At 41.4% G+C, this 20,059-nt stretch overlaps 1 protein-coding gene across 1 annotated transcript in view; it reads left to right on the forward strand.

Moving 5' to 3' along the window:
- The window catches only part of TRIM24 (tripartite motif containing 24), a 117,387-nt gene that overhangs the window by 68,259 nt on the left and 29,069 nt on the right, over nucleotides 1-20,059 (forward strand). Inside the window, exons 5-6 of the mRNA XM_063447619.1 lie at nucleotides 5,025-5,141; nucleotides 12,321-12,435. Of these exons, the coding sequence (XP_063303689.1) occupies nucleotides 5,025-5,141; nucleotides 12,321-12,435 (232 nt within the window). The remainder of the gene's footprint in view (nucleotides 1-5,024; nucleotides 5,142-12,320; nucleotides 12,436-20,059) is intronic.

A 20,059-nucleotide genomic window follows, 5' to 3' on the forward strand; every position in this document is an offset into this window, starting at 1 on the left:
TGGTAGAGCAAGTCTGCGATACCACCTATATAATTGGCCCCTGCGCCGGGACTGGAGGCAGACGCATGTTCCATGTGAACATGCTGAAACCCTACCGTGAGCGCACAGAGGAAGTATCCGCCATTTGCGCCTCGGCCGCTGAGGACACAGATAACCTACCCCTCCCGGACATGCTAGCCCGAGAAACCCTACAAGAGGATCTAGCAGCCGTACAGTTGGAACGCTTGAATCCCCAGGAAAGAGCCCAGGCCCAAAGTTTAATTAGGGAAAAAGGAGCCACTTTTTCCAACCTCCCTGGATATACCCCGTTAGCTACCCATCGAGTGGAAACCCTAGATCCGACCCCGCTCCGTCAACCGCCCTACCGCATTCCCGAAGCAGTGAGGGGGAACATGTACAAGGAGCTGAAAGAAATGTTGCAGTTAGGGGTAATTGAGCCTTCGGATAGCCCCTGGGCATCCCCAGTGGTACTCGTGCCGAAGCGGGATGGAACTACCCGCTTCTGCGTAGATTACCGGAGGCTCAATGATAAAACCGTGTCCGACGCCTATCCCATGCCCCGGATAGACGAGTTATTAGACAAAATGGCCAGGGGCAAATACTTAACCACCATTGATCTTTGCGAGGGATATTGGCAAATCCCGTTGGCCGAGGACGCTATTCCCAAATCGGCCTTCGTCACCCCATTTGGCCTGTACCAATTCAGGGTCATGCCATTTGGGATGAAGAATGCCACGGCCACCTTCCAGAGAATGGTGGTCCGACTATTAGATGGGTTTCAGGAGTACGCTTGCGCCTATTTAGACGACATAGCCATCTTTAGTTATTCCTGGGCAGATCACCTGAACCATATAGGGGCCGTACTAGACCGCATCAGAGAAGCCGGACTAACCCTCAAACCCAGTAAATGTCATATAGGGATGGCCGAGGTCCAATACCTAGGACACCGAGTAGGCAGTGGCCAACAAAAACCCGAGCCAGCCAAAATAGAGGCCGTAGCTAAATGGCCAACCCCCCGCACTAAAACCCAGGTACTAGCATTTTTGGGGACCGCAGGGTATTACCGAAAGTTTGTACCTAACTACAGCGCCCTGGCCAAGCCCCTTACCGACTTAACCCGCAAGAACCTCCCTAAGTTAGTAGTATGGGCCCCAGAGTGTGAACAGGCATTCCAACTCCTGAAAAATGCTCTGGTTAATGCTCCTGTGTTAGCTGCTCCTGATCCAACTGAACGCTTTCTCGTTCATACAGACGCTTCAATGTTTGGATTGGGAGCAGTACTGAGCCAGGTCGGAGCAGATGACGGTGAGCATCCGGTAGCTTACCTCAGCAGAAAACTTTTACCCAGAGAAGTAAGCTACGCCGCCATCGAAAAGGAATGCCTTGCCGTGGTGTGGGCCTTCAAGAAGCTGCAGCCCTATTTGTATGGGCAAACTTTCTCACTGCTCACAGATCACAACCCGTTGGTCTGGCTGAACCGGGTGTCAGGGGACAATGCCAGGCTGCTGCGCTGGAGCTTAGCACTGCAGCCATTTGATTTCAACATCCAATATCGCCCGGGGAAGCTCAATGGAAATGCCGACGGGTTATCTCGACAAACTGAACTGGACAAGTGATCTGTGGGTACTCCTCCAGACATCCCCAAGCCGATCCGTTGGGATCAGACTGTGTATGCTGGCTTGGTTCTGGGGGAGCATTGTGGCAGAAGTAGCCACAAGAGACTGTTGCACTAAGTACTACATTGTATTTAAACTGTATGTCTAATGTAATCTGTGCCTCACCTTAGGGGGAAGGCAACAATGTTGCAAGTATTAGCAATTGAGTTTGTGTGTGGCCGCCGTTCGTATACCGAACACGTGGCGGCGGCCATCTTAACTCCCGAACAGCGGTGTTTGGTCGTCGAGCGTCTGGAACTAAAATCGGACGCTCGACTACCCAGACACCGCTCAGACCTCCAGAACAACGGAAACATGCGATTCAAACTGCCGAACGGCTCGCCGTTCGGTAGGATGAATCCCCCAGACTAGGGGATTCATCCGAATGCAGAATTAGAGCCGGATGGCTAGGCTGTTCGGTACTTTGTGTTCATTGAAATAGACCGACCACAGGGCCAGAATTCATGGAGCTGTTTTCGGCTACCGAATTCCTGCGGTCGGTCAAAACTTTAACTGTCTGTAACTCCCGGACCCCTGGTCCGATCTGGGTGAATTTTGAGTATGTTGCTCACCCAGATCAGACCTACCAGGGGACCCCTCAGTTGACCTCCAAGCTATGTGTCGTCTAGTTCTTGGAGGGAAGGGATTGTAACTACGCTACCTGTCTTGTACCTGTCTTGGATTGCTGTTCCTGTCTACCAGCGGAGATACCTTGGATCATACCTCTACTCTGCTACAAGTATTTATCAGAAAATGCATCCAATAATTTACCATCATGCCTATATTGACCCAGACTTAGTTTTTGCTGAAAATAGGGACTTTTAGAAGTCCCTGAAATCTAATCAAACCTGTTCCCACTGCCTTTGTTAACTTAAAGGAGCACTATAGGGTCAGGAACACAAACATGTATTCATGACCCTATAGGGTTAAAACAACCATCTAGCCACCCTGGTCCCCTCATACATCACTAAATATAGTCTTACTTGTATTCAAGTCTGAAGCTGCTGGCTTTGTCACTGTTTGCTTTAGACCTGTCCACTGTTTGCTGACATCATATGTCATATATCATGTATATTGGCTAAACCCATAAATATATGCCTGTTAGAATCCAAACTCACCATGTCCCAATGGTACCCCAACTGGTTAGAAACAAGCACTCAAAAACCAACAGGGTTTTTATTTTGTTTTGTTTTTTACAACCGTGTATTAATGCTTTAGATCCCTTTGGGATATCAACACAAAAATGCTAGTTTAAAAGTATTGCTATGACAATGTGCCACTGCTTAGGTATTGAGATTGGAACCTTTGAATGCATAGTAGCTTTACATTTTATTGAAATGAGTGTGTTTATGTTTTTTTTTTTTTTTCACTTAGTTGAGAGAAAGCTTGCAGTTTGTGATATGGTTCAATACGGTCTTACTCCTGTTAATTTCTTTTTGGGGGCATGAACCGAGGAAAAAAACTTTTTTTTTTTTCCTTTATTTAGCTCACTTACATATAAAGTGGAATCATTATCTAACAGTCTTTATATGTATATAGATTTGTGTTAGCCAAGCTCTCTTTTGACAAAATTGTATGGGGAGCTGGCAGTGGAACCCAGAGTCTCTACACCATAACCATTATGATGAGCTGTAGTAGTTCTTGTTGTTAAAATTATCAGTGCTAAATGTCAAGGACTGTTAAAATTATTCATACTATGTAAAGACCAAGTACAAATGTACTTTAAAAGGACATTTGAAACAAAATCTGTACTATGTAAATGTTGTCATCTATATTCAGTGTGGGGGGCGGGCGGGGGGGGGGGGGGGCGGGTGCTACTAAAAGTAGATGAAAAGTGCTTCTCTAACTAGCTTTACACTTCCCAGTGGCTCTAGTTTTTGTCAAAGGCACAGCTGGCTTTTTACTAATCTGTTTGCATGAATAGGCTCTTCACATGTGTAGCGTAGATCCAAAAAAATGCATCCATTTACTTAAATGCTTCCATTGACTCCTGCTTGTAGTGTATGAGTCTCTCATGTATTTCTAGAGGAAGACACTGCCCATTAACAATTTAGTTGTGAGAGTTAATGGAAAATAATTACTGGCTGAATTTATCCCATTGCTTTTTATTGGGTAGCAATGTCACACAGATTTCTTCAATTATTGTCATCTGTGGAACAAATATTCTCATTGAAGTTAAAATATGAAGAAACAGATGAAAGGAAAAAATGGCACATTCAAAGAGTAAATTTTTTTTTTTTTTTTCGCTGAGGAAGTTATTAATTTTGTAATAAAAAATTCTAATCAGCCCTCATTATTATTATTAATGAATTTGATTTCCTTATTCGTTTCTCCAGTGTGTCAATCAGTTAAGCTTAGGCACACCCTCTGGCTACTCCATTAAGCATTTGATAACTTAATGAAGTTTGTTTGTATTTATTTATTCTTTTGTTTTTCATTGAAGGGATACTACAGTCCCCAAAACAACTTTTAGCAGTTTTGGTGTATAGATCATGTCCCCACAGTCTCACTGCTCAATTCTCTTCCATTTAGGAGTTAAATCACTTTGTTTATGAACCCTGGTCACACCTCCCTGCATGTGACTTGCACAGCCTTCCTAAACACTTCCTGTAAAGAGTCATCTAAAGTTTATCCTTCCTTTATTGCAAGTTCTGTTTAATTTCGATTTTCTTATCCCCTGCTATGTTAATAGCTTGATAGATCCTACAAGAGTCTCTTGTATGTGATTATAGTTACATTTACAGAGAAAGAGATACAATTGTTTAAGGTAAATTACAACTGATTGAAAGTGAAACCAGTTTTTTTTTTCATGCAGGCTGTGTCAGTCAGTCAAGGGAGTTGTGACAAGGACTGCATAAACAGAAACAAAGTGATTTAACTCCTAAATGGCAGTGAATTGAGCAGTGAAACCTGAGAAGCATGATCTACATGTCACATCATGCCATGCTCTGCAGATCAGTCTGGTGATGGTTTCCCTTGTGGTTGTCCGAGAGCGCGTTATTGATTCTGGTTATTTGACTTTGGCATTGTTTTTGACTTCCCTGTTTTTTGGCATCCCTGACTCCTGGCTTTTCCTTATTGTTCTGTCTCTTTCTGTTTCCCTTGACCTCGGCTATTCATGACTATTCTTTGGTACGTTAGTCCGGCCATTCTAAGGTCCGGTATACATTACCTATCAGTCCTCTGTGTTACACAATTCTACCAGAATCAATAACGCGCTCTCTGACAACCACAAGGGAAACCATCACCAGACTGATCCGTAGAACAAAAGCTGTTTAGGTGACTATAGTGTTCCTTTAAAATAACTTCCTTAACATTTTCATTATTCTTTTACATCTGTACCCTTCCTCACCACTTTGCCTTAAATAGGTATCAATTCATTGAAGAAGCTTTTCAAAGCCAGAAGGTGATAATAGATACTTTGATTGCAAAGTTAATGGAGAAGAACAAATATATCAAGTTTACAGGGGACCAGATTCAAAACAGGCAAGTACAAAGCTCATTTATTTCCTGAAAGAAAGTTTGCTTTTATGGTTTTGTGCAGTCATTCATATTTTAGTAAAACTAATTCTGCTGGACTCTTGCATCCATTTTTGTTAACTGCCGCATTGGGGGAACCTTCTTAAACTGCATTTAGTGAGAGTCTGGATGTAGCTGGAATATGATGTTATTTGTATGCAGATTGTTCACCACTTGCAATTACATTACCCTTTGCTGCATTGCAGTCTTTTAAAGCCAATGTGTTCTTTCACTTTACGGCAAACCTCGCCTTCATAGATCTATGTATAGTGTATCATATAATAGTATAATATTGTGTGTGTGTATGCAAAAGATTTAAGCAGGTATTAAATGCTGCAAAGTTTTTTACATTTACTGTTTATTTTTATCAATTAACAAAATGCAAAGTGTTGTAACAGAAGAAAACCTTAATCTAATCAATATTTAGAGTACCCACCCTTTGCCTTCAAAACAGTGTTTTGTTTTGGTACACTTGCACAAAGTCAGGGATTATGTATTGATAGAATCAGATGTAAGAAAGTTTACAATACAGGTGCTAATTATCATCAATGTAATATATAGGTTGAAACACAATCCTTAACTGAAAAAGAAACTGCTGTATAGGAGGAGTAAAGCTGTGTGAGGAACAGCCAAATTCTGCTAACAAGATGACGTTGCTGATGACCGTTTAGTGTCAAAAGTCATACATCATGGCAAAACTGAGCACAGCAACAAGACACAAGGTAGATATACAGCAATAGTAAGGTCTGTTCCAGGCAGAAATTGTAAGGCAGGCAGGGGTTACCAGGTGTGCGCTCCCAGCACTTCTAAAGAAATAGAGAACCAATAATGTTGAAAACCAATGGTGCACAATAGATGGCCTAAAAAGTTGGCAGTTTTTTTGCTGCCTTACCCTGAAGACCTGCGGAATGGTAGTATAATGAGTATCTACAGGCAACAATAAAGCATGGTGGTGGTTTCTTGCAAGATTGGGGTACTTACAAATATAAATGTTCTGGTGCTACTATATTGTGGAGCAGAGACTAGGCAAGTCTAACAAATCAGAAGAAAATATATACTCTTCAAACTATCAAATTGCCAGTTAACTTCAATTGTCCTCCAATCCCGTTGTATAGATCCTGAACAGTGGTAATATACACTTTCTTGGAATATTTTTTAGTGGCTAAAAACAAACAAGGATACAAGACATGTATAAATAAAGTAATACACAAAAATGTATTGTTCAAAATATGCTTACAGGACAGTGTTCACAGCTTATCTTTGTGAAAAACAAGTTAACTTGGACTTGTAGTTAAGATTCTCTCTCCATAAGGTTTCTAACAGGTAAATTCCTCAGACACTTGCGCAATCAGTTGTATCAGATGTGTCTTGCCCTCTCCTAAAGGGCAGCCCACCTTATTTGATTGTAAATTCCTGTCCTAATGTGTTTTACACCCCACCTCCTATAGAATGTAAGCTCGTTTGAGCAGGGTCCTCTTCAACCTATTGTTCCTGTAAGTTTATTTGTAATTGTCCTATTTATAGTTAAATCCCCCTCTCATAATATTGTAAAGCGCTACGGAATCTGTTGGCGCTATATAAATGGCAATAATAATAATAATAATAATTTCGTCCTTCAAGTTGGACTTTGTAAATGATTTTGGTCATCATTAATGTTACAGGCATATACTTAAACGTCATGCAATACAAAAACAATCAGGAACGCTTCTGACTGGCCCTGAATTTATTTTGCTGCATGAGAATCAACCCAAACTTACAGCCAAAGTAATTGAGAATTATCTTCAACATAAATAACAAGGAGTTCTGGAAGCCATGGTATGGCCTTCACAGAGCTCTCATTTTAACACTGAGTCTATGTTGGAGTACATGAGGAGAAAAATGCAACAGAGGCTGCCAAAACACACATAAGAATTGTGGTTTGTTCAAAATATCGTTAACAGCCTATCTGCTTACAAAGTTGTATAGTGTACCTAGAATAATTGATGCTGTTTGGAAGGCAAAGAGTGGTATTGATTAAAATACTGATTTGATTTTTTTTTTTCTTCTGATCACTCAATTTGAATTTTGTAATTCGATAAAAAATAAACTAACTTATATGTTTTGAAGGCATTCGCCAAAACCCTAGGGTTCCACAAGAACAAAATTTGGGGTTCCGCTGCGATTCACGCATCGGGTGGCCCAGGGCCACTCGATGGGTATTCGTGAACAGGGACTCAGTGTGGTGCCGTGACCTTGCATTATTGGATGATGAGAGGAAGTGACAGCCTGTCACTTCCTCACAGCTTCACAGAACGCACCAAGCGGGATGGAGAGAGGCAGGAGGGGATGGGGGGAGAAAGCTGCTGCTGACCTCACACCCCAACAGCTAGCAGCACTCCTGCAGACAAAAGGGTAAGCTAACAGGAGGGTGGCTGCAATTATAAACATTATGACTTGTATGTGTATCTTTGTGTGAAGTTGTGTGTGTACCTGAATATGTGTACCTGTGTGTCAGTGTGTGTATATCTGTATGTCAAGCTTTGTGTATCTGTGCCGTGTGTGTGTGTCACTGTGTATCTGTTAATGTTTGTATGTGGCATTGTATGCGCCAACATCCCAGCAATGAAACACCAACACACCCTGCAAACAAAAACATGACCTACAAAGACACCCCTGAACGCTAACTCCAAAATTATATATAAACACTCACACACCCTTCACAAAAATGTTTGCAGTAGTGTGTATGTATATCTATGTATATTTTTTTATTTGTTGCATTCTCGTTAACCCCTTAAGACCGGAGGGCGTACAATTACGTCCTTTTTTTAAGCGACTCTAAACGCCGCCGGGCGTAATTGTACGCCCTCCGGGTTTTTTTTACTTACCCGGTCGCCGGCGATCGCGGTTGGGGGGACTCCCAGGGAGCCCCCCGCGGCACGTCCGCCTTCATCAGCCCCCCCCGGGCCCTTGTGAGAGTGAGGTCCTTGCGAGGACCTCACAATCACATGGCCGGGATAGCTGGCTGCAGCAATGCCAGCAGGGGGGCTGCCTGTAATGAGTTAGTCCCCCTGCTGGCTGGAAATCAAATTTAAATAAATTAAATAAGTGAAAAAAAATATATATACTTAGATATATATATATATATATATATATATATATATATATATATATATATATTACCTTGCACACAAACTATCAATTATTGCAAAAACCGGGTGCATTACCAGGGCCAAAGATATCCAAAATACAAATGGCTGCACTCACGGAAGTTTTCTTGTTAAAATATAACTTTCAATGAAGTTCCATAAAAGAAATCGACGTTTCAGTCCATCATGTGGAGTTTCATCAGGATATACAGACATTAAAAAGCATGTTGCATATATAGGAGTACAATAATTGTAATAAATCTGATAAATATGTGTAACTCACCCCAGGTGCTGATCGTGCAATTGCCGGCGTCCTGCCTGACTGTGTGCGCATGCGCAACAGTGTACCCGCCCCTTTACGTGACGTCATCACGTTACGTTACCGCCGTTGTTATGGAAACGCGGCATAACAAAGTTCCGTCATCATAACGCTGCGGACTTCACCCGGATACAGTGTAAACTTAGGTGATCGAATATTTTAAGTGCTGGATGAAATAAGTGATGAATAAAGTGCATAATAATGAAAAAATGAGTTCTGTCATTTACATAAGGAGTCCCAATGCTCCCAAATTACATAGTGTTCAAGGCAACTATTTAAAGTTGCTATTACTGTGATTAAAAGTGAAAGTCATGTGACTAGAAGTACTCAATAGTCATATATGTATACCGTGCTAAATTTAAAGTGACAAGTGCATAAAGTGACAAAAGTGAAATCAAATAGAGTGCTGTTAGTGCAAAACCAAGTAATAACTATTATATACATATATATACACAAACACAAAGAAAAATTATTAAAATATTGATATTACAAATGGATGGCTGTATAAATTTTTTTTTTTGTTACAGAGGGATATATGTGGGCCCAAAAAATACATATATATAAGTACCTGGTGCACATAGATATAAAATCTATATCCAGTTTTCTTATGGTTATTAATGTAGCAATTCCCATTATATATCTACATCGCTATGGACCCCTCATCTACGCCACCATTTGTATATCAAAGGGTAAAAATGACAGCAAAAAATACTAATGCATAAAAAATTATCTATATTCTGAGCAAGCTGGAGCAAAAAAGTTCATAATGTATTCACAGAAACGAATGAAATGACAATGATTCATTGAGTCCCTTGGGAGAAACAGTATCAAGTTCCTGTATCCAAAATGCCTCTTTGTTTAAGAGTATCTTTCCCCGGTCACCACCTCTTCTTGATAGTGGGATATGGTCATTTTTTTTTCAGTGTGGCCAATTTTTCAAATTTCAGTGTGGCCAAAGGATGTCCAAACTCCAAAAAATGTTTTGCCACTGGTTTGTCTGATTGACCATCCCTATAAGCTAACCGTATACTGGATCGGTGTCCTCTGATACGTTCACATATGGCAGTTTACGTTTTGCCTATATAGCAAAGTCCACATGGGCAATTCAATTTATATGTCACGTGTGTTGTTTTTCACGTTATTGTAAACCTGATAGAATAGATCTTATTGTTATGTGGGTTGTTAAATTTCTTTGCCGGGATCATATGACTGCACGTGACGCATCCTAGACACCTGACTGACTCCCTTTACTGTTCTTTAGATATCCTTTGGTAACTTGCTACTGGGTCCGTGTGCACTAGCAGGTCCTTTAAGTTCTGGTTTCTCTTGAAACAGATTAACGGTGCTTGCTTAAATTCTCTTGGGAGTGTTTCATCGCTTGTTAGAATTTTCCAGTTTTTCTTGACCGAGGCTGCTACTTGTGGTGATACAGGTTGATACTACATGGGGAAAACTAGTTGTGAAGACTTTTTTTTTCTTTTTCTCTTCGGCGCGCGCACACTGTGCTTCTTGAAGCGTTTTATCCAGAGTTAGCTTATAGGGATGGTCAATCAGACAAACCAGTGGCAAAACATTTTTTGGAGTTTGGACATCCTTTGGCCACACTGAAATTTGTGGCGATTGACCATATCCCACTATCAAGAAGAGGTGGTGACCGGGGAAAGATACTCTTAAACAAAGAGGCATTTTGGATACACGAACTTGATACTGTTTCTCCCAAGGGACTCAATGAAGCATTGTCATTTCATTCGTTTCTGTGAATAAATTATGAACTTTTTTGCTCCAGCTTGCTCAGAATATAGATAATTTTTATGCATTGGTATTTTTAGCTGTCATTTTTACCCTTTGATATACAAATGGTGGCATAGATGAGGGGTCCATAGCGATGTAGATATATAATGGGAATTGCTACATTAATAACCAAAAGAAAACTGGATATAGATTTTATATCTATGTGCACCAGGTACTTATATATATGTATTTTTTGGGCCCACATATATCCCTCTGTAACAAAAAAAAAATTTATACAGCCATCCATTTGTAATATCAATATTTTAATAATTGTTCTTTGTGTTTGTGTATATATATGTATATAATAGTTATTACTTGGTTTTGCACTAACAGCACTCTATTTGATTTCACTTTTGTCACTTTATGCACTTGTCACTTTAAATTTAGCACTGTATACAAATATGACTCTATTGAGTACTTCTAGTCACATGACTTTTTCACTTTTAATCACAGTAATAGCAACTTTAAATAGTTGCCTTGAACACTATGTAATTTGGGAGCATTGGGACTCCTTATGTAAATGACAGAACTCATTTTTTCATTATTATGCACTTTATTCATCACTTATTTCATCCAGCACTTAAAATATTCGATCACCTAAGTGTACACTGTATCCGGGTGAAGTCCGCAGCGTTATGATGACGGAACTTTGTTATGCTGCGTTTCCATAACAACGGCGGTAACGTAACGTGATGACGTCACGTAAAGGGGCGGGTACACTGTTGCGCATGCGCACACAGTCGGACAGGACGCCGGCAATTGCACGATCAGCACCTGGGGTGAGTTGCACATATTTATAAGATTTATTACAATTATTGTACTCCTATATATGCAACATGCTTTTTAATGTCTGTATATCCTGATGAAACTCCACATGATGGACTGAAACGTCGATTTATTTTATGGAACTTCATTAAAAGTTATATTTTAACAAGAAAACTTCCGTGAGTGCAGCCATACTATTTGTAATATATATATATATATATATATATATATATATATATATATATATATATATATATATATATATATATATATATATATATATATATATATATATATATATATATATATATATATTTACACGTAGACTGATACTGATTAAATCTATATATATTTATAACAGTAAAATGTATTACAACGATGATATCGCCAGTAAAAGTGACGTTTTTTGCATTTTTAACGCACAAACAGCATTTACACGGACTATATTATTGCTGCAATACTTTTTACTCTTTTGAAACACAAATATTTGTGTTCAGCGAAGTCTCCCGAGTACAACAGTACCCCTCATGTACAGGTTTTATGGTGTTTTCAAAAGTTACAGCGTCAAATATAAGGCTTGTGTTTCATTTTTTTCACATTAAAATTCGCCAGATTGCTTACGTTGCCTTTGTGAACCTATGGTAGCCCAAGAATGATAATTACCCCTATGATGGCATACCATTTGCAATAGTAGACCACCCAAGGTATTGCAAATGGGGTATGTCCAGTCTTTTTAAAAACCTATACAGAGGGGGTACTGTTTTACACGTGAGACTTTGCTGAATACAAATATGTGTATTTTATTGCAGTAAAAGCAAACCGTATCATGACATTGACAGTTAAAATGTCATGTAGAACTAAAAAATTACCAAAATTTCTTATTTTCTCCCATTTTTTTCATATTAAATTATGTTTCATAGCTAAATATTTGCTATTAAATGAAAGCCCCGTTTCCCCTGAATAAAATGATATATAATAAGGGTTGGGTGCATTTAATATGAAAGAGGTGAATTACGGTTGGACAGACATATAGCGCAAATGCCAGGTTTTGTTTACGTTTAGTTTTGTTCACAACTTGTACATTTGGCTCAGTCCTTAAGGGGTTAATTATCACTAATGCTTTATTTTTGTCTATTCTTGTCATAGGATCCTCGAAGTAAACCAAAACCAAAAGCAGGTGGAACAAGATATAAAGGTTGCCATTTTTACATTAATGGTGGAAATCAATAAAAAAGGCAAAGCTTTGTTACATCAACTTGAGGTAACGTAGTTTGTTTTAACCAATATCCTTCTTATTCTTCTTCCTCTTCGTCCACTACCTAAACGTACCTTTCTTGAGCCGGTTTAGTGAGTGGAGAGTCACAATTTTTCTACAGTGAAAGTAGAAAAAAAGAGGAGATCTACATTTTAACACTCCTATGATATTAACAAGAGCCTTATAAGTGAATAAAACCATAATACAAATATTAAGTGCTGACTGAATAGTAACACTATCTTAAATAATCATATTGTGCAAGGAGAGGCATAGTTAATGTAACCAATCAAGCTTCCTTGCACAAAAGGCTGACTTAATTACATTGCAACATAACATTGCTTTTAATGGTAATAACTGTTCTTTAAAAAATAAATATATATAATACTTGTACCCTAAGGCGACTTTAATGGATGCATTTTGACTGCCTGATCTATTTTTTTTTTTTTTTTTTTTTTTTTTTTTTTTTTTGTTGTTGTGCGGGGGTAGACATATCAACAAGCGCCACAACAGCGTATCTCAGGATTCACATAGATTAAACAGTGGCGGGACCATTCGCACATTTTTTGTATAATTTGCATGCTTAACTAAACAGTTATTCCAACAGATTGAGATTTAGCTAAAATAACTAGCATAGAGAAGAAAATAAAAAGGCATAGTAGTTATTGACATACTTATATGTTTAGTCGATTGGCAACTGAGAGTGGTAGCTAGTGGGCCACGTTACAGGTCTAGTCCGCTGCTCCGTTTATAAGAAACATTTTAACAGCTAAGCCTACATGCTTGTGGAATGTGTTGGTGCCAATATGTTGTTAGACATAGGTTAAAACACGTTAAGGGAGACATAGTAATTATCATGTGAGCTGTCCTGTCTTACATGCACATTTTTAAGGAGTTAATATACCAAGAGACATCAATATTTGTTTCTGTAGTTTTGGGTCGTTAAGGCGAGAGCCTAAGCATGTTACACCAAGCTAAATGTAGTATCACAGTTGGTCTTGTGCCTAAATGGGAAATCTGCCATGTATATACTATCGACAGGTCTAATCTACAATATCACAGGTTAGGTATAGTTTAAGGTTCATTGTGAGTGTGAATCTGCGCTGGGTCAGCATTTATGGGATACAGGCTAATTATAGCAATGTCTGGCATGGGAGCCTTTCTAAAAAGCTAAGTTAGCATGAGAAGAAGGTGAGAGTAAATGATGGCAAAAAAGACATAGCAGGCTTGATCTAGTAAAACATTTAAACGTCAACAGGTGGCAAAGCGAACTGGGCAATTAAGCCATTCAGCACTGGCAATGAAGGAGTGATCTGTCCTGGCTGTAAGCCTGGCATACCCATACAGTCGAGTAGTCCGTCAGCCTATTCCCCGGCTGGGTTGCAAGCGTCCATGTGGATACAGTTCATGCAGGGCTGCCAGTGGCCCGCCAGGCGACCAATGTAGTATGGTTAGTGTTTGCTGGTGCATGCTGGATCGTCTGTTTTGTAAGTGTCGCTTCAATGGGTTGCTCTGGTACCTTGGGTCTGTAGGTAGGCATGTGTTTGCTTTTGCCAGTCTCATATGATAGGTGTTAGATCGGGTCAGCTTTTCCTTGCCTTTCTGTGGGTGCAGAGCGTCTCCCCTCTTCCCATGTGGGGAGCGGTTCAGGGCTCTTTGACCGGCTTGTGGTGGCGATCTCCGGCGGCCGTGTCTAACGGTTGTTTGCCCGTGGGGTTGCTGTGTCACCACCTTGCTCCTGTTGGATATCTGCCCTGGGGGGCTTGCGCGGTTGGTTGCTGCGATGTTGGGGGTCGTCTTGCCCGGTCGGGGCTTTTGCGACTCCCTCTCGTGTTGTCTCCGTGTCTCTCGCATTATCAGAGCCTCCCATTTCGCCCAGAAGAGCTCGAAGGCGGCATCCGCGGGCGCCAGAGGTGAGCGAGTTTGATGCTGTTGGTTCTGCAGCGCCAGACCTCGAGCAGTGCTGTCGGCCATGTTAGTTGGGCCTCGTGGCATCCGCTGATCGGGGCTGCGCCCCGGAGCGTCCTGAAGGTGAGCGCTCTGCATGGGCTGGTGGACCGGGATTATCCCCCACCGGTCCGGGGGGGGGGGGGGAGAGAAACGCGGGTCCGTGCATGTGGAGGTAGCCGGTCTTGGCGGCGGGAGAGCAGCCGTCTCCCCGCGCCCACCATGTGGGTAGGCCTCTGTTGCCTGTCGGGTGGCTGGTGCTCGTCTTGTCACTTGAGTGGTGTCATTACGATCCGCTTAGTGTCACCTCTTGTTTGGTGGCTTTTGTGTCACGATTGGTCGCCGTTTAGAGTGTGAAAATCCGATTTATTTGATGCGTGGTGCAGGAGCTCCAGAGGTTAGCATCCTCTCAGTTTCATGCTCAGGCCCCGCCCCCCTTAATTTTTTTTTTTTTTTAAATACACCTCAAGGGTGTGCCCTAGATGTGCAAGCAGTCTGCATTCATGATGCTGATTGCACTTATGTGCTACGCAGCCCTGATTAAGATGCCCCATATGCTGCCTAAGAAATTCCAACTGTTCCTGAATCTCCTAATCCATAGTCCATTAAAGGCATCCAGACCTAATGTCATTGTTTTTGATGGCGGACATAAACATTTGATCCTTCAGCAAAATGGATTCTCTAAAGCTGTAAATAATATCCTTGTTCCAGCTCTGAAAGCTGTCAAGCGTATTTAAATTGGTGTTCTTTAGATGTAGAGTCCTTTTGGGTCGCCAGAGTGCTGAATTTTCTTCTGGCTGGACATAAGGCATTATCAACCAGTACTTTAACCCCTTAAGGACCAAACTTCTGTAATAAAAGGGAATCATGACATGTCACACATGTCATGTGTCCTTAAGGGGTTAAAGGGTCAAATGTCTTCCCTTTCTGTCCTGTTCCTTTCTGTCGAGACACTTGTTCAGGCTTTGGCCTAAATTCACCTTGTGGTTCAACTTGTAAGTCCTCTGTTGAATGTGAACTTGGTCCTGTCGGTGCTTCAGCACTGTCCCTTAGGACTTCTACATAACTTTCAACACTTGATGTGGAAGGTGAAATATTTTTCTAATTTCTTCCCCTTTGAGGGTTTCTGAGGGTTCACTTATATTGTTGGCTCCCTCTTTCCTGTATAGCAAGGTTTATTTGCTTAGTTTTATTTTATTCTTTCCTAAAGTTGTTTCCACTTTCTCCAAGCTATGAGATGGTAGTACCTTCTTTCTACCTAAAGCCAGCCAATGATAAGGATTAGGAGCTACTACACTCTATACATAGTACGTGGATGCTGCAAAGCATTTTGTTCACTTTTCAGGGCGTTGTAAAGATCTCAGAGCTTCAGCTGTTACTCTGGAGTTTTGGCTGAGATCTGACTGGATTACTGTTCACTCTACTATAGTCCTGGCTACCTCTTGCAAGCATGAGATTTCCATAGAACAGATTTGCAAGGCATCTACCGTATATACTCGAGTATAAGCCGAGTTTTTCAGCCCATTTTTTGGGCTGAAAAACCCCAACTCGGCTTATACTCGAGTCATAGTCTGTATTATGGCAATTTGCATTGCCATAATACAGACCGGGGGAGAGGGGGGCTGGCAGAGCTGTAACTTACCTGTTCTGCAGCTCCTGTCAGCTCTCTCCTCCTCCGCGCCGTCCGTTCAGCACCTCGGTCAGCTCCCAGTGTAAGTCTCGCGAGAGCCGCGGCTCTCGCGAGACTTACAGTGTGAGCTGATAGAAGGAGCTGCACAGACCGCGCGGAGGAGGAGAGAGCTGACAGGAGCTGCAGAACAGGTAAGTTACAGCTCTGCCAGCCCCCCTCTCCCCCCCACTGAACTGCCACTGGACCACCAGGGAAGGAGAGCCCCCCTCCCTGCCATGTATCAAGCAGGGAGGGGGGACGAAAAATAAATATAAATAAAATAAGAAATAATAATTAAAAAAAAAAATAATAATAAAAAAAAGGGGGTATAAGGACCTCTGTGGGAGGGGGGGGGGGGGTATAAGGACCACTATGGGAGGGAGGGGGTGGGATAAGGACCACTATGGGAGGGAGGGGGGGTATAAGGACCGCTATGGGAGGGAGGGGGGGGATAAGGACCGCTATGGGAGGGAGGGGGGGGATAAGGACCGCTATGGGAGGGAGGGGGGGGATAAGGACCGCTATGGGAGGGAGGGGGGGGATAAGGACCGCTATGGGAGGGAGGGGGGGGATAAGGACCGCTATGGGAGGGAGGGGGGGGATAAGGACCGCTATGGGAGGGAGGGGGGGGATAAGGACCGCTATGGGAGGGAGGGGGGGGATAAGGACCGCTATGGGAGGGAGGGGGGGATAAGGACCGCTAGGGGAGGGGAGGGGGAAGTAAGGACCACTAGGGGAGGGGAGGGGGAAGTAAGGACCACTAGGGGAGGGGTGAGTCAGGACCACTGGGGGAGGGGGGTGAAGGAACACGGGGGTGGGGAGGTAAGGACCACTGAGGGAGGAGGAGGGGAGGTCAGGACATATGGGGGGGGCAAATATCCTTGCACCGGCCCTGCACACACTGCATTCATACACACACTGCATTCATACACACACACACACACTGCACTCATACACACACTGCACTCATACACACACGCTGCACTCATACACACACACGCTGCACTCATACACACACACGCTGCACTCATACACACACACGCTGCACTCATACGCACACACGCTGCACTCATACGCACACACTGCATTCATTATACACACACTGTAAATAAATATTCAATTAATATATTTTTTTTAGGATCTAATTTTATTTAGAAATTTACCAGTAGCTGCTGCATTTCCCACCCTAGTCTTATACTCGAGTCAATAAGTTTTCCCAGTTTTTTGGGGAAAAATTAGGGGCCTCGGCTTATATTCGGGTCGGCTTATACTCGAGTATATACGGTAATTAGTATTTTTGGTACACTTTTGATATATATATATATATATATATATATATATATATATATATATATTATAATTAATTGAAAAAAATTTTTTTTATATTTGACAATTTTTATTGGTTTGTATAGGAGGAGGGTACAGAAAGAAAAGAGAGGAGGCAGAATGATTTCATCACAGAATGTATACTCGTACAAGGTAAGAGTATACATTCTGTGATTAAATATTTCATGCATACAAGGTCCCGGCATCTGGTACCACAGTCTGTCCAACACTATATACAGACGCATCGTATAAGTGGTACAATCCCATAGAGAGAGAGAGAGCTATACCCATTGTACCTCTCGCTCCACCCTGATGTTTAGTTGCAATCATTTGGTACGCGATCTTCACGAGTCCCACATATCCTGTGTTTTTAGGGAGGTTTGATTAGGGGGAATGGTGTTTTCAAGCCTTCCTCGTATGAGCTCTGTGTATCCAGTTCAGTGAGTAATCGTTGGAGATGCGGAGGGTGAAACAAAGAAAACTGTATGACCAAACAGAATGAAGCACGGACATCGTGATCTATATTGTACAGGTGTGGGGTCGTGGTCCCCGGTCTGTCTGTTATGAAGACTTTGGGGGTTTAACGCAAGAGAGTTAGTGAAGCGTCAAAGGCATTGGTAATGTGCCTGTTAGGAACCATTGCCACATAAAGCCAAACCTGTTCGATTGGGTATCTTGTCCTGTCTTGTCTCATTATTTGACCCAGGGATAACGGTAAACTGTCCGACTGCTAATGGGAAGCATCTATTCTAGCCGTCAACTAGTTAAATGGAGGGATTACTTATTGGCATACATGGTAAATAAGTCACCCCAATAATGTCCGTGGGACCAAGCTATACAAATTAGTAGAGGAAAACCTCATGTACATGAGTTGTATGGTTTAGCAGTTATGCAGTGTGAGAATATTTATGGGATAATAAATATTACAAATATTTTCATAAAAATGATCAAAATTAATTTGTTTTATTACATCAAAAATTAATATCTTGGCACTGTTCCCCGATTAATGAGATAAAGCTGAAAATTACCCACTACAGTGGGACCTCGGTTTACGAATTTAATGCGTTCTCCGGGACGTTTCGTATTGCGAAAAATTCGTAAACCGAAACACGGTTTCCCATAGGAATGCATTGAAAACCAATTAATGCGTTCCGGAGGTGAGAAAAAAGTCAAATAAAGTATTTTATCTGTTCAAAACTCTTTATAAAGTGCACTTTAAAGGCATAAATACTGTACAGGGACATGATTAATCAAGCAATAACATTTCAAACATCCAACTTTATGTTTTAAAACATCACACATCAACACACAGTAAAAGGCATGCAAACAACTAAGCTCAGCTCCCTACCTTTCCACTTCTTGAGATGCACCAAAAAGGCTCCAAAACCTGCTGCAAAGTGCTCAAAAAGGCTCCACAATTTGCTGCAAATGGCTCCAAAAGGCTCCACAACTTGCTGCAAATGGCTCCAAAAGGCTCCACAACTTGCTGCAAAAGGCTCCACAACTTGCTGCAAGTGGCTTCAAAAGGCTCCACAACTTGCTGAAAATGTCTCCAAAAGGTTCCACAAGGCTCCACAACTTGCTGCAAATGGCTCCAAAAGGCTCCACAACTTGCTGCAAGTGGCTCCAAAAGGCTCCACAACTTGCTGCAAGTGGCTTCAAAAGGCTCCACAACTTGCTGAAAATGGCTCCAAAAGGCTCCACAAGGCTCCACAACTTGCTGCAAATGGCTCCAAAAGGCTCCACAACTTGCTGCAAATGGCTCCAAAAGGCTCCACAACTTGCTGCAAATGGCTCCAAAAGGCTCCACAACTTGCTGCAAGTGGCTTCAAAAGGCTCCACAACTTGCTGAAAATGGCTCCAAAAGGCTCCACAAGGCTCCATAACTTGCTGCAAATGGCTCCAAAACCTCTCCAACACCTCCACACTACACACTCACGTGCTACCCACACTTCAGTATGCAGGGGGCGGAGCTATAAACTGGGACACTTGTTTCGTATTGCGAAAAAAATACGTAAACCGAGGCATTTTTTTAAATGAATTTTTATACGTAAACCGAATTTTTCGTTTACCGAGGCATTCGTTAACCGAGGTTCCACTGTATTTTAATTCTCTTAGTTCCTAGAGGAAGTTCACTAGAAGATTTAACTTCACACAGTAATCACAAATTAATTATAAAAATATAATTTATTGTGATAATAAAAATAATAGTAACATGCGTGACAATCGGTAAATAATTAGGTATAACATAATTATACAATATGGCAGTGGTTTAACACACTACAGACGGCTAAAAGCAACAGTTATATGCACAGTTGTCAATAAGATTTATAATAGGATACTCCTCTTAGAAACCAAATTCACAGAGAAGACAGAACTTCACAGCAGTCCAGCGTAAAGCAATAAAAACTTTGTCTGACAGATCACACTAACTCTTCCACTGCTGGCTACAATCCTTATAGGTAAGATACCCTATTATATTGCAATTTTACTACAATATTTCTCATACTAGATAATTTGACTATTCCTCTGTCCATCCAATAAGAATAATTCTACCAGATTTTACTGCCGAATTTTAACTTTCCTAAATAAGATTCACTATCTTATATCAGAACAAGTTAATACCTCTGGATAAAAAAATTGGTATGCTAACATTTGCCAAATTTACCTTTTATATATCGTTATCTTTAC

This window comes from Pelobates fuscus, chromosome 3 (genome assembly GCF_036172605.1).
Source record: "Pelobates fuscus isolate aPelFus1 chromosome 3, aPelFus1.pri, whole genome shotgun sequence".
In the NCBI taxonomy this organism is placed as follows: domain Eukaryota; kingdom Metazoa; phylum Chordata; class Amphibia; order Anura; family Pelobatidae; genus Pelobates; species Pelobates fuscus.